At 54.8% G+C, this 13,592-nt stretch overlaps 3 protein-coding genes across 3 annotated transcripts; 2 read left to right on the top strand and 1 right to left on the bottom strand.

Moving 5' to 3' along the window:
* Nucleotides 1-439: 439 nt before the first annotated feature.
* Nucleotides 440-5,099, top strand: J4E87_000580 (uncharacterized protein; the record flags this gene model as incomplete). Its single annotated transcript, XM_049372235.1, has 2 exons — nt 440-475; nt 564-5,099. The coding sequence occupies 2 exons, from the start codon at nt 440-442 to the stop codon at nt 5,097-5,099; spliced, it is 4,572 nt and encodes a 1,523-aa protein (XP_049238369.1).
* Nucleotides 5,100-6,010: 911 nt separating this feature from the next.
* On the bottom strand, nt 6,011-8,387 carry J4E87_000581 (uncharacterized protein; the record flags this gene model as incomplete). The annotated part of the gene is made up of 2 exons (XM_049372236.1): nt 6,011-7,658; nt 7,705-8,387. The coding sequence occupies 2 exons, from the start codon at nt 8,385-8,387 to the stop codon at nt 6,011-6,013; spliced, it is 2,331 nt and encodes a 776-aa protein (XP_049238370.1).
* Nucleotides 8,388-8,639: 252 nt separating this feature from the next.
* J4E87_000582 (uncharacterized protein) lies at nt 8,640-9,992 on the top strand (the record flags this gene model as incomplete). The annotated part of the gene is made up of 1 exon (XM_049372237.1): nt 8,640-9,992. The coding sequence occupies one exon, from the start codon at nt 8,640-8,642 to the stop codon at nt 9,990-9,992; it is 1,353 nt and encodes a 450-aa protein (XP_049238371.1).
* Between the last annotated feature and the right edge of the window lie 3,600 nt (nt 9,993-13,592).

A 13,592-nucleotide genomic window follows, 5' to 3' on the forward strand; every position in this document is an offset into this window, starting at 1 on the left:
TGTTTGACCATGTAGCTGAGACGGTGAGGTGTTTGACACTTTCTGTGACGATGCAAATGCGCCGGCGCGAGGCTTTGCGGGCCTCTGCGGCGCCAACACGTCCGACCTAAGCTTTGGGGTGTCCGGGAACATGACGATCCTCTTACTTGTTTTGCTAGCTACAACAAGTCGACTCGGCCCAGATGCATCTCGGAGCCCTTCTCGCACTTCCAACCCTTCCAATCCTTCCACACGTGAGACGCCCGTGATTTGTTTTTCGTTTGGCGGTTTGACGCAGGTAGCTTTCCACTCTTTCACCCAGCCCGCACGGTTCCGCCGCAGGCGTGACATCATCTAGACGACCCTTGCACCTGCATCTCCAAAGCCACCACACCATCGCACCACACGGCAATGCAGCGCCAGCCGCAACTGCAGTAATCTTTAATTCACCACCGCCACCATGTTCGGCAAGCGACGACGGGCAGCGTCGAATCCGGTAGGTGCTCTCTCGGTGCGCGCGCAAACCTCCTGGCGCGCTCCGCAGGCGTATGGCGACGCGATGCTAACAAATGCCGCCCATGCAGCCCCAGCGAGCCCCTCCGCCCAGCGCATCCGCTTCGCTCGCCGCCTCCAAGGCCTTCATCAAGAATGCCGAATCCAACGGCGACCTCTCGTCGGCGGCTGCGGCCGCCGCCCTGCGAACCCACGTCACGACCCCGACGCCCGTAGGCGACACAGTCACGAAGCGCATGGCCCGCCGCGGCTCGCTCTCGTCAAACGGCAGCGTCTCGCGACAACAGCCCGCCCCCCTGCGCCGGCAGTCGAGCTCAGGATCCATGACGGAGCGCTCCTTTCGCGCGCCATCGCCCGGCGGAGGGAGTCCCGCGGATGCAGATGCGCCGCCGGTTCCGCCAATGCCAAAGAACATGCAGCAGCAGGGCAGCGTCGTCCATCGGCGTGCGTCCAGCCTCGAGCCTACTTACCGTGGAGGGTCACCCGCGCCAGGAGGTAGAGGCAGAGGTGTCAGCCTGGATAGGGGCGCCGCTCCTACTGGGAGAGGGCAACGGCCTGCCAGCCATCTCGCCCAGGTGTCCGAGGAGGACGACGCGTTGCGATCCGTAAACTTCTCCCGCCCAATGTCCCCGGGCGCCGTAGGCACGCGTCAGAATCCCTCGCCTCCCTCGAGCAAAGGATGGTTTGGCGGCCCTGTGGTGAATCAGGATGCCGTCCAGCGCATGGCCTCGACATCGCGACCAAAGACGTCCAGTGGTGTCTCCAGCTACGACCTCCAGAACGCCCAACGGTCGGTCCAGAGTGCCTCGGAGCGCCCAGTGAAGACACACCAGATCTCACAGGGCCTGCAAGGCGCAAGACTGTCGAGTGGCAGTATGCGCGCCAAGCCATCTGGCTCTGCTGTACAGACGCAATCCTATGTGCCGCGACAAGCCCCTCGACCCGTCGATCCGAACTCACCGGATGCCATTTACGACCCTTCGACGCGCAAGTTCATCCACAAGCAGGATGCCATGGCCCGTCATCGAGAGCTGCACGAAGAGCCCGAGCCCGAGCCCACGCGACAATTCGTGTCACAGCATGCCGACACATTTCACTCCGTCCACATACCAGAGAACCAGATGGGCCGCGGCTCACCGAGTCCTATACGCCACTATGTTCGCCAGGAACAGCCAGCACCACAGAGAAGAGAAGAGCCTATAGCTGTATCGCGCACACCCGAACCTCAACCCAGTGCTGCTACAGCAACGAGACACTCTGACGACTTCGTTGATGCCGACTTCCCACCTCAGGAGCAGGCAAACACCAGTCGCAGGTTGGACGACTCTGGATATGGCACTATAGCTGGCCATGAGGACGAGGTGCCTTCGCCCAAATTCGCTCTCAATCAGGACAGTTCCTACCCTCGCATCGCCGCTCAAGCCAACTCGACACCTGGAAGCTCTATTGGTGGTGGCAGTCTTCGTGATACGCATGATCGGCATACTTCACTGAGCCCACCACGCACTGCCCATTTTGCGCCTGTAGCTGTCGAACTTGCTGGCACCAAACACGACCCGCTGCCGCGCTCAGTGTCTCCTGCAAAATCTGCCTTGAAGAGCTCGCCTTCAGTATCGCGCCGCGGCGAATCGCCAGCTGCTTCTAACGGACGTCTCTTTGCCAAAGTTGCCCCAAGCGATGCATCTGACACCGCGTCTGACGATGGAGGCAGGAAGAAGAAGAAAACTGTGCGTGTTAGTTTCGAGGAGGATCCGGTACTGCCAAGCAAACCTACACAGGTCGATACAGTTGCGCAGCCTCACGGAGGTCTCAGTGCGTCCAAGTGGAGTCCCATAGCAGAGAAAGAGGACGAGTTCGAAGACTTCATGAAGCCACGCCCTGCTCTACCATCGTTCGGCAGCATACGCGAGAAGGAGCGACGACCGCAGGAGAACATGGCTGAGAAGGTTACCGAGACCTTCCCGACTTCAAACGCTTCCAGCGACGTCGCGCTCGGAAACATCGTTGCCGAAGACTTTGCCCAGAAGCACGGACAAGACAGCCCTCTACCGCCTGAAGTCACCTCCGTTGAAGGGAGTGGGTATGTGTCAGACTCAAGTGACTATTCAGACGCCCATAAGCCTATGGAGGCCTCGAAGCAGCCCCCTGCTCCAGAGCCCAAGTCCCTGTCTACGTCACAGGAGGATACACCAGCAGCAGCAGCTCCAATCACGGAACAGATCGTTGAGGTGCCCAACATAGCACTCCAGCCTGCTACCCCTAGCCCATACGAGAGGCCTGAACCTGTCTACCAGAACATGGCGATACCTGGGGGTTGGGGCGACGATGTTCCTGAGTCCGACCGACGCGCAGTCACCCCCACTCCAACCAAGTCCACCACGTCTATGCCCGACCAGGACTCAACGAGTCAACAGCAACAGTCTTTCACACGGACCGAGGAAGACGACGAGACTACCGAGGATGACAGCAGCGTTTACAGCGATGCCTATGAAGACCTCACCGATGGCGAAGGCGGGTTCGGCAGCATCAATGCACTTATGGAAAGTCCGGTCGTGCCGGCATCTTCTGGCTTGATGCATTCAAAGTATGCCAATGCAAGTTCCACGGACAAGCCTACATCGAAGCTCCAGGTAGACACGTCTGTGGATGACAACCGCGATTCAGACACTACACCGACACAAGACTGGAACGCTGCTCAGCAGCATTGGAGTGGTGTGAACGCGTCTCTGAAGAAGCCGAACTCTCAATCGGAGCAGACCCAAGTACCTTCCGAGCGAGCATCGCATGCCAAGGAAGTGATCTCTCGAGTCACACAAGCTCCGGTCTCAGAAGAAAGATCCAGACCATCTGCTACACGCGAGTATACACCGGATACCACACCAGAGCGCAAGGTTACTACTATACCACCCCCAAGAACCGCTGCATCGGCCGATCGGACACCAACAAAACCTCTCAAGTCCGCTTTGAAGAAGAGCCCTGCACCGCAGTCGGCGCGCTCAGCTGAACCGCAGAACAAGACATCGCTGCGAACAGCGGCGCCGAGGGAAGATACTCCGGAGGTTCACATGAAGCGAACCATGAGAGGAGGTCCGAACGCGGCTCCACGGGCCGAACCTCAGATGGGTACAACTATGCGATCGAGTATGCGCGGACCTCCAGCTGCAGCCTCAAGAGCACAGCCTCAAATGCGACAGAGCATGCGTTCAGCTGATCCCTCACCCGCGCCAGACATGGGTCTAGCAGCATCACGACACAGCATGGTACCTATGGATACCAAACCTCGAGGTGCTCTTCAGAAGAAGAACATCCCGCCTGCTGCTGCTGTCGGCAAGGGAAGACCACAGAGCGCGCCTGCCACGAAACCGATGGCCGCCCCAGCACCTACGTACGACAGTGACTCAGACGCGTCTGCAAGCAGTTTCCAGCGTGTCAGGAAGCGCGGACGGGAACAAGGTGGGCGGTACACTATGCGTGGCTCAATGAGGCAAGAACCTGCGCCTACCATGCGGGCAAGTGCTCCAGCGCCAAAGCAAGTTCGCGCAATCTCTCCTCCAGGATCACCGTCGCCCGCCATGCGAAGGTCTATGCGGCCCTCTTCTCCTACCCCAGAACCAGTCAGATCTTCCAAGTTCAGCATCCGATCTCTGTCTCCAATGGGCAGATTCCGGAAAGGACCTGATGTGCGTCCTTCGTCGCCTACGCAGGCGAAGCCAATGCCTACTTTTAACAAGCAGCCAAAGCCACCAAAGCCATCAAAGCCAAAGGCAACACCTGCCAAGGCCATCAAAGCTCCTTTCAAGAGTCGGTTCGCTGATTCAAGCGATGAAGATGACGACGCTCGGCCGTCTCGTTTCCAGAGTCGATTTGATGATTCAGATGATGACGAGCCTCTGGACTACACCCTGCCCCCAGGTCTAGCGCCAGTACGAGGGATTCCTAGGAGAGCAGGCGAAGAAGACGGCGACTCCACAGATCTGGAAGAAGAAGCCGACGATGAGACGCCAAACGTGGCTGCGCAATCAGCACCAGCGACGAACACAACCAGTGGCGCCACTGGCAACGCCGGCGCACAGGGTACAGCCCTATCCGCTGGCTCTTTACGTGACAGCAAGTATGCGCCCTCGTCCTCTGGAGCTGCTGGCAAGGCTAAGGCGAAGCGTGGCTTCTTCGGTCTGGGAAAGAAGAAAACTACGGCTCAACCAGAAGCCGTCCAGGCGCAACCCCAGGCTGTGCAAAACATCCCAGCGCCTGACGAGATTCCCATGCCACCCGCGCAACGCAACCGCGACATGACTCACCCTATGACACCCATCGACGAGGACAAGGAATTCGGCGACCCGACACCCAGTTCTCCTCAGAGGTCTCCCAAGCTGCAACGTCGAAAGACTCCCGAATGGCCACTTCCGCCCGCCATCGGCACTGATGACCGTCCCGTTAGTTCGGATGGTGTCGCGCCTCGTAGACCTCGCTTCGCCACCCGTGCCAGCCTCGTCTCTAACGTATCGGCACCCATCGTGGACGCGCAGGGCCGGTCGGTTTCCTACGGCAGGAGCGGAAAGAAGAAGAAGTTCCAAGGCCTAAGGCGGGTTTTCGGACTCAACGACTGAGTGCGTTTAGCTAAAGGCTAATTCGCGTTGTTGTAGACCTGCGAGAAAACATCAAGACAACCCAGGGGCTTTCACCGTGCATGCCAAACGCCACAAAATCGAACACTCGTCGTCCACCGCATCGAGCCGCTCGCACATTTCCATTGCCTCCTTTATCCGTGTTTCAAACAAATTGTTGACCTGTCATCGATCTACCTCACCCCCACTGTCTCAGTCTCCCACCCTACGCCTCTGAGCCCAAAACCACGACGACCACCAATTTCCTGTATTCCATCTACGCTCTGTGTTGTACCTCTGTCCAGTCTTCCTTTTTTCCTTTTCAGCGCTCGATTGGCTCCGACGAGCTCTTCGAAAAGAACAATGATACCAGTTTCCTTAACTTTTTTACTACGTACAGGCAGGGCGGACTCTTTCAGTGATGCTACGGCATACGTGCGCGTGTGCCGCAATACCCCTCGCTTTTTTGAGTTTAAGAGCTTGAGCTTTGTACATGACTTGGTTGGAATTGATGTGTGTTTATGTTGGATGGATGGATGGAGCGGAAGAGCGGAAACCGATGTAGATAATTTCTAATGGAACTCTTGCGTTGCATACTTGACGTTTCAAATAGCATCTCTGTCGTAACCGCATGGTCTAGGTTGAGACATTGTATCCTTGTGCGTAGACACGCAACACAATACATCCATTTAGTCTGTAATCCTGCCTTATGCAAGGGAGAAAATAAACAGGTACGCTCAAGTCGACATTACAAAAAAAAACGGAACTGTCAAGGCAATGTAGTCTTCTTAGCTTTTTTGAATATACTTCGTGGAGGTATCTGTCCAGTTTTTCCCTTGGATGGGGTGGTCCCTGTGTGTACAAGACAGCAACGCCGATGAAAAGAAGATCGTAAACATTCACATTATCTAATATCACCCTTCCATCCTCACAGTACCAGCCGAAGTCCTAATATCAAACTCCACCCATCGCGCTCTCCCTTCTCTCCTTCCTCTTCCACCGCTCTCATCTATACTCCCCGGATTCATGACCGTGCAGCCAAAGTACTTCACCACGAACGCCGGCGCCTCGCTATCCGCTAGTACCAAGCTTGTTGGCAACGGGTAGAGATTCAGCGTATGCGCAAAGTCCCAGTGTAACGGCCGCGCCGAAAGCGGGAAGGGACTTAGATGTGATTGCGAAAGAATAGTCCGCGTGAGCGCACGTGCTGTTTGCGTATCAAGATCAACATCTTGTTGCTGTTGCTGTGGTCGGGGTGGCGGCATCCTGAGATCGAGATCCATGGCGTCTTGCTGCTCTGCTTCTTGCTGTTGATGACTTGGTGCATATGGCATCTCGTCGTCTACATCGGCTGGTGGCTTGTTGAATCTTATCGACTGTCTTTGCAGCCTGCCGGCGACGTCGTCTCTTAGAATTGCCATCTCGCCCTTTACACCGAACCAGCTCAGGCGTGAGGGGTTGGACGTCCAAATTACTTCTCCTTCTTTACCCTTTGCTTTGCCTGCGCCCCATATCTCTCTGTTGGCTTCGGCTACCACCTTCCTGATTCTGCTTGTGAACATTGTTGGGATGGGCTTTCGTGGTAGTGGAGTAGCGGCGCCGGCTGAGAATGCACTCGGCCAGGCGTCGTTGTCGCCCGGGACGAGGACGAGGGTAGTGTGTGCAATGAGAGGTTGGAAGTCGGCGAGGACGGAGGCAAGTGCGTCGAAGTGCTCTTTGTATTCGATACTGCCTGTTCCTGGCACACCTGCAAGACTGGCTTTCGAACTGAAGTTTCCCATCAGGATGATAGCGAGAGGGTAGACTGGATGGGCGTCGGTGGGATCGGGAGTGTATGTGCGTAATAATGTGCGGAGGGCGGATAACGTCGATGGAACATCCAAATGAAGGTCTGAGGCTATAACAATATTGTGCGCTGTTTCCTGGTCAAGGAGTTTTGATGCAATCTTGTTCATGCGGGTGCCGGTCGCACGCTGGGAACCAACACCTAAGAAGTCTGTCCATCCGAACGCTGGTCCAGCCAAGCTGTTCTTGTCGACCTCTTCAGCGCCACCCAAAGTTGCTGTTCGGCGTTCACTGGGAGGATGTCCGACGGAGAAACCAAGGAACTTGCCGCCTATTGTGCCACCAATACCACCGCTGCCCCCTAGAGTTGATGTAGCTCCGGCGTCCTCTTCGTAGCTGCCTTCGACCAGAACAATCATACCTGGTGCGAAGTATGCGCCATTCTCGGGGATTGGGCGGGCGTGTTGGATGTCTAGCGTGATTGTGCCTGTGAGGTCTGAGAGTGACAGCGCACCAGTGGCCGAGACTGTGAGCATGCCTAGCAGCAAATGCGTGCTTCCGGTTCGACCAAGCAAGTTGGCAATTGGAGTGATACTGTTCATTTGTGACGTCGCGATTGATCCCGTCCGGTTGAGGGTAGCAGAACGAGCCGTAGAGAAGGTAGGTGCTTGGAACGTCTCGTTGCGGAGTATGCGCTGGTGTACGATGTGGTAGCGCTGACGGAAGAGCTCGGTCTTGTGTGAGGGATCTGGGAACAGCGATGGCTTTTTGGCAGACCTGGCATGGTTAGTAGACACTCCGTTCTCTCTACACTGGTACATACTTCTCAAAATGTTTCTGAGTGGCATTGTATATCAACTTTGGCTGCTCGAACGCGCCAATGACCTTCATCCACTCTCGTGGATCTTTCAGAAGATCCTCTTCCTCTTCCTTGTCCTCTACTTCCAGGCTGGACATGCCAAAGCTGTTGTTGGTGTCAATACTTGGGCGATTCATCTGGCCGGCTATCTCAGGCCCAAAGTTGAAGCTGCTTTGCCTGCCCAGATTTGAGCCTTGCACTACCCTTCCTCCACTCATAGAGCCCTCAAGGGTCTTCAGTATGCCCTTGAGGGTCTCATTGTCGCCCTCGACGATGACCTGACCACCGCACTTCTTCCAGCTCTTGGCGATCTCTTCCAAGACCTTTTCGGCCAGGCCTTCCTCTCTCCATCCCGAACCACAGTGCTTTCCTACAAACGTTGCTAGTGCTTGGAGGGCGGAAGATGTGAGGGTGAGGTTGTGCTTTTTGGTGAACGTTCGAAATGCGAGCGGTCGTAGTGTCGCCGGAGGAAGCAGAATAGGGAGAACAGTGGACTTGCCGACTGGCTTGAGTGCAGGCGGGGCGCGTATTGGGGCGGTTCTGCGGGGATTGATGGGATGAACCGGGGTTCCGAACGCTGGCGATGAGGACGGGATGAGATCTGAGGGTACCGCCGAGGGCTTTTCGGGTCTTCTTGAGGTGGCCATATTGGGTGCGGTGAAGGTGAAGATGTGTTGTCGCAATGTGGTAATGGGCGCGCATGGGATTCCACTTTACGCGTGCGACGCGTTCCAGCGCGATTTCGCGCTAGAGACGGAGCTACTTTTCCTAGCAACCACCGAGCCTCTTGCCCAAACACGACACTCACCATCCTTCACACTTACTCTTACGGCCTGCAAATTCTAAAATCGGTGTCGCATACGCTGCATATATCACACAAACACCACAAATCCCACGCAATGGCCGACCCTGCCACTGAACCGCTCGCGACCGTCACCGAGACTGAAGACATGCCCAGAACGAAAGAGAAGATGGGAGAGCTGTCGCAGGCTGCTTCTATCCACTACTCGACCAAGAACTACGACGCCGCTGCCGAACACTACGCCGATGCTGTCGAGATCCAAGCTGAACTCAACGGCGAGATGGCGCCTGAGAACGCCGAGCTCCTCTTCTACTACGGGCGCGCGCTCTACAGGTCGGCAGTCGCCAAGAGCGATGTTCTAGGCAACAAGGTGGCAAAAGAGGAGAAGAAGAAGCCAAAGGCAAAGAAGGCCGTGAAAGCCGAGGCGGGTGAAGGTTCGAGCGCCGCAAAGCCCGAGCCAAAGGAAAAGGCAGCAGGGGAGACACCATTCTTCCAGCTTCAGGGCGACGAGAACTGGACTGATTCCGAGGATGAAGACGACGACATGCAGGATGGTGAAGAAGAGGAGGACGATGATGACCTCGGCAACGCGTACGAGATCTTCGAGCTAGCCCGCGTCCTGTATGAGAGACAATTAGACGCGCCAGAAGGAGACGCTTCAGACAAGGGCAAAGGCAAGGCGGAGCTCAGCCCGAAGGCGCGCGTCATCAAGGAGCGTATCGCGGACTGCCACGGCTTCCTCGTCGAGATCTCGCTAGAGAACGAACGATTCCACGACGCCATATCAGACGCCCGCAAAGCGCTCGCCCTGCAAGAGGAACTATACCCCTTCGAGCACGAGAACGTCACAGAAGCCCACTACTCGCTTTCCCTTGCGCTTGAGTTCGCATCTGTCTCAAAAGTACGGGAAGACCAGACTGGACAAACAACCGATGCGTCCGCTGAGAAGGAACAAGGGAAGGAGGATGAGGATGGCATAAACTGGGACCTGCGGAAAGAGGCTGCTGAGCAGACTGATCTCGCCATACAAAGTCTGGAAGCGCGCCTGAGGAAGGAGGAGGCAGCACTGAGCTCCGACGCCCTCAAGCCAGAGCAGAAGAAGGAGAAGCAAGCCATCATCGAAGACAAAAAGGGCATGCTCGAGGATCTCAAGACCCGTCTTGTGGACCTCAAGTCAGATCCCAATAAGCAGGAGTTCGACAGCATCGACTCGTCGGTGTTCAAGGGACTGCTCGGTGGGCTGTTGGGAGCAGATGCAGCGACGCAAAAGGCAAAGATTGCAGAAGCCACCAAGAGCGCAAATGATGTTTCGGGCATGGTGAAGAAGAAGGTCAAAGCGCCTGCACCGGCAGCATCAGCGTCAAGTGACGCCGGTAGTAGCAAGAGGAAACTGGAAGTCGATGACGGCGGTGCGGAGGGCAAGCGGGCAAAGACTGAAGAGCCTGCGTAGATACGTTGCATCGTAGCCTATGGCTGTTCAGGATAAGGATGAGACGTAACTTCACTCGTAAGATGTCGAGCAGCAGTCAATTCTCAAATTTTGTAGTTCTTCCTACCATCTTTGGGGTGACTGACCAACTTACTTAGCTCTACCTTGGGCGTCGTCTTTGTTACCTCGTAAAGGTAAAGAGCGCTGAGCCGCCTCACATGGCGTCCGTTTCATCGGTAGCGTTTCCCACATCCACATGTACCCACCACTTCACAGTGAACGCAACGCCAGTGATTGCCACAGTATCCACAACCTATATCCATCTTCACCGAATTCATCCCGTCGGAGTTACATGCACAACAGGCCCAAAGCCAATACACTTCGGACCCACTGGTACTACACCACAGTTTCGCTGGAAATCGTGGCGACCTTCTTGTTCGCAGCCTTGACGGCAATGGCTCTGTCTTAATGGGTGCGGTCTGAGACGTTGACCCTTGGCTCTGACTGCCATCAAAAGCTTCATCAAGAGGCGGAGGACTCGGCTCTGACATGATCTCATCCTCATGTGTGTTGGCCGTGTTTGGGGGCGATTGTATTGTGAAGCCCGGAGGAGTTCCAGGGTCCACAACTATTTTGGATTAGTCGTATGAGAGCATGTATTGGGATTCCATACCTTGCACAAAACCCTGGCGCATGTTGGAGTTGGAACGGCGGCGATCTAGCTCTCTTCCTATACGCTTCCCGTCGACAAGAACACCGTTGAAAAGAATATGTGTCTGTCGACCACGTTCTTCTCTTTCTTGTACGCGAGGCAAGATCGCGTTCCATTCCTTGTCAGTGATCTTCTTGCGCATACCCCAGGAGGCAATCTTGCTTTCGTACTGCGATTTACCGTGCGAAAATCAGCCTAATGCAGTGTATTCAGTCTGAATCCATGCATACCTGGGCGAGAAACTGTAACGCCTCGTCATGATGTCCATGACGCCTTCGTGACCGCAGAGCTTTCTGTCTTCTCCAATGTACAGCTCGCCAATAGCAAGCTTGTGAGAGTTCCAGACCTCGTCGGGAATCCGTCCTGCGAGTACTCTCGCCATCGTGGTGGAAAGGGGGAGTGGTCACCGCTCAAGTTGAGAGCTGACCGAAGTTGAAATCTGGAGCGGGAATGCAGAGTGAAGAAAAGAAGGTGCGTGACGGTGCAGAGAAAGATATATCCTTATATGTCGGTTTCGTGGTCGGCTTGAACAGGAGTGCACCAATCACGCGAAACCTGAGTATGCTGAGCTAGCCTCAATTCCAGTGTTATGCATGCAAGACATAGCCTGACCAACCAATCATGCAAAACCAGAGATATACATGTACCGAGACATGCCACGTGATGCTGTCCTCCCTCTTCAGCCAATGATGCGGAACCTGACTTGTATACAATTGATGCCATGATCTTGCATTTAGACCGACTGAGATTCTTCAACACTTACAGAGGGTCCTAGATCCTTGCTATATATCTTGTTGTCTTGATACCTTGTTATCTTGATACCTTGCTACCTTCATACCTCAATCAATCTCGAGTATTAGTCAACATGCCTTCCTGGTCCACCGAAGCCATCATTGCGTTCGTCACGCTACTCGGAACGTGCCCACCGACCGGTTTACTGTTATGGCATCTGGTAAAGAGTAGAAGCGCAAGGGGATGCAAGAGTCTGGGTTCGTCGTTCCATCATACTTTGCATTTACACCTACTGACGTTGCTAAGTAGACGTGGAGAGAACCAACGGAATTGAACTCGAGAGACGCAGAACGATGTGATACGGAGACAGTTCCTCCGACTCTACCTGTGTGTACGAGCAAACAATGTATCTTCATCATTACTCCTCCCACCTCCCGGAGTAAGACATTGGCTACATGTTAGAGCGACTGGCATAGCTTTGGAATAACCTTGGAGTCTTTGGAACTTTGAGCGCAGTCTGTACATCCATTGTGTTCGGGTTAATGTTAGGAACAATAACGCCATCTGACACGAAAGTCGAGATCTTAACGAGTTTTGGTATGACTACCGCCTGCCGAGAGTCAACGATATGATCTTGCTGATGTATGACCGTCACAGGCGATGGTTTTCCGCTGGACATGGACTCACCTAGGTACTTTTCTTCTTCTGCAAGATCTTGGCTTTGAGTTTCATTTGTGCTTCGCGGTTCCTTTCTTTCCATGAATTGTTTTTCTGCTGTTTTTCCTTTTCTTCGGCGCGTTGTTGCTGCTTCTCTAATATGTTGTTAGCCTGTTCAACACGGCGAGCAAGATGCGCAACATCGCCTACCATGCCTTTTGTCCTCCAGCCTCTTTTCTCTCATCTTTCGCCGCAAATTTCTCCTCTTACAATCACTGATATACGCAAATAATCGATCGCGCTCACAGTCGAAGAAAGGTGAGATCTTGGCACTCAAGTTGCGTAGGAAGTCAACACCTAGTGGCGCGTTGAACAAACGGAGGACAAAGGGCTGAAAGCTCAGCGCTGCCATGACTGCAACGATGGAGAGGACGTGTTCTCATACAGTGAATATGAAGATACAATTACGCATCCTACCTGGCTTGCTCATATATAGTACTTTAGAAGCACCTTGAAGGAGCAGCCCGCGTTATGCAAGGGGTGTCCGCTTCCGGCGAGGCTCCTTGCACTCATCGCGCTGATTACTTGTCACCCTGAACATGGTTACGGAGCACAATGGTGGTGGAGTCGAGGCGACTGTCTTGACAACGTAGTTTTGACATACGACCCGTGGCCCAGTGTACGAAGTTTCTCTAGACCTCGCAGCAAGTACGCGCCTGGCCTCTGTTGGTCGAAGCGGGGCGAAGAGGCACGTGCGCTAAGCGTACGTCATCGTCCACCGCGCCTTCACGTACTCGTCAGCCAACAGTCAGCCCTGAGCCTCAAAGATTTCCTGCTTGCCAAACAAGCGCGCTGCACTCCTTTTCGAACCCTCAAAATCCCTATCACACGAACATCGAGCAGTACACAGATTGCAGTCATGGCCTCCAACCACAACGACAACCCGTGGGCGGACCAAGGAAACCAACAAGGCCAGAGCAACCCGAGCCACAACCCCTACCAAGCCTACCAACCGCCGCAAGACCCGCCTCCAAATCCGTATGCTCAACAGCCACCCCCAAATCCGCTAGGCCAACATCCTCCTCAAGAGCCGTATGCGCAATACCCCCCTCAACACCAGGATACCTCTCCATGGAGCCAAGAGCCAAGCCAAGCCCAATCGCACAACCCATTCATGCAGTCCCAACCCCATGGACTCTCTGAGCAACCCTACCATCAGCAACAACAGCCTCAGCCTTCTTATCCAAATCAGTCTTCTTACCCTGGACAAGACGAAGTCCCACCAGGTCTACCACCTCGTCGCACAGCTACGGAGATGGCACTTCCCACCGGACAGGACCGCTCTCACCAAATTGAGGTCATGCAGAGTTACGAGGCAGCAGGAAGAAAAGACGATGATGATGATAACGTCGAAGTGCTCCAACGCGAATTCCCGAAAATCGATGGAAGTCTGATCGCGGCGATCTACGGAGATACCAAGAGCTTGAGCGCGACAAGAGAGATGTTAGGTGAGCTGGAAT

The sequence above is a fragment of the Alternaria ethzedia genome, assembly GCF_023757985.1.
Source record: "Alternaria ethzedia strain BMP 0044 chromosome Unknown scaffold_1, whole genome shotgun sequence".
Taxonomy (NCBI): Eukaryota; Fungi; Ascomycota; class Dothideomycetes; order Pleosporales; family Pleosporaceae; genus Alternaria; species Alternaria ethzedia.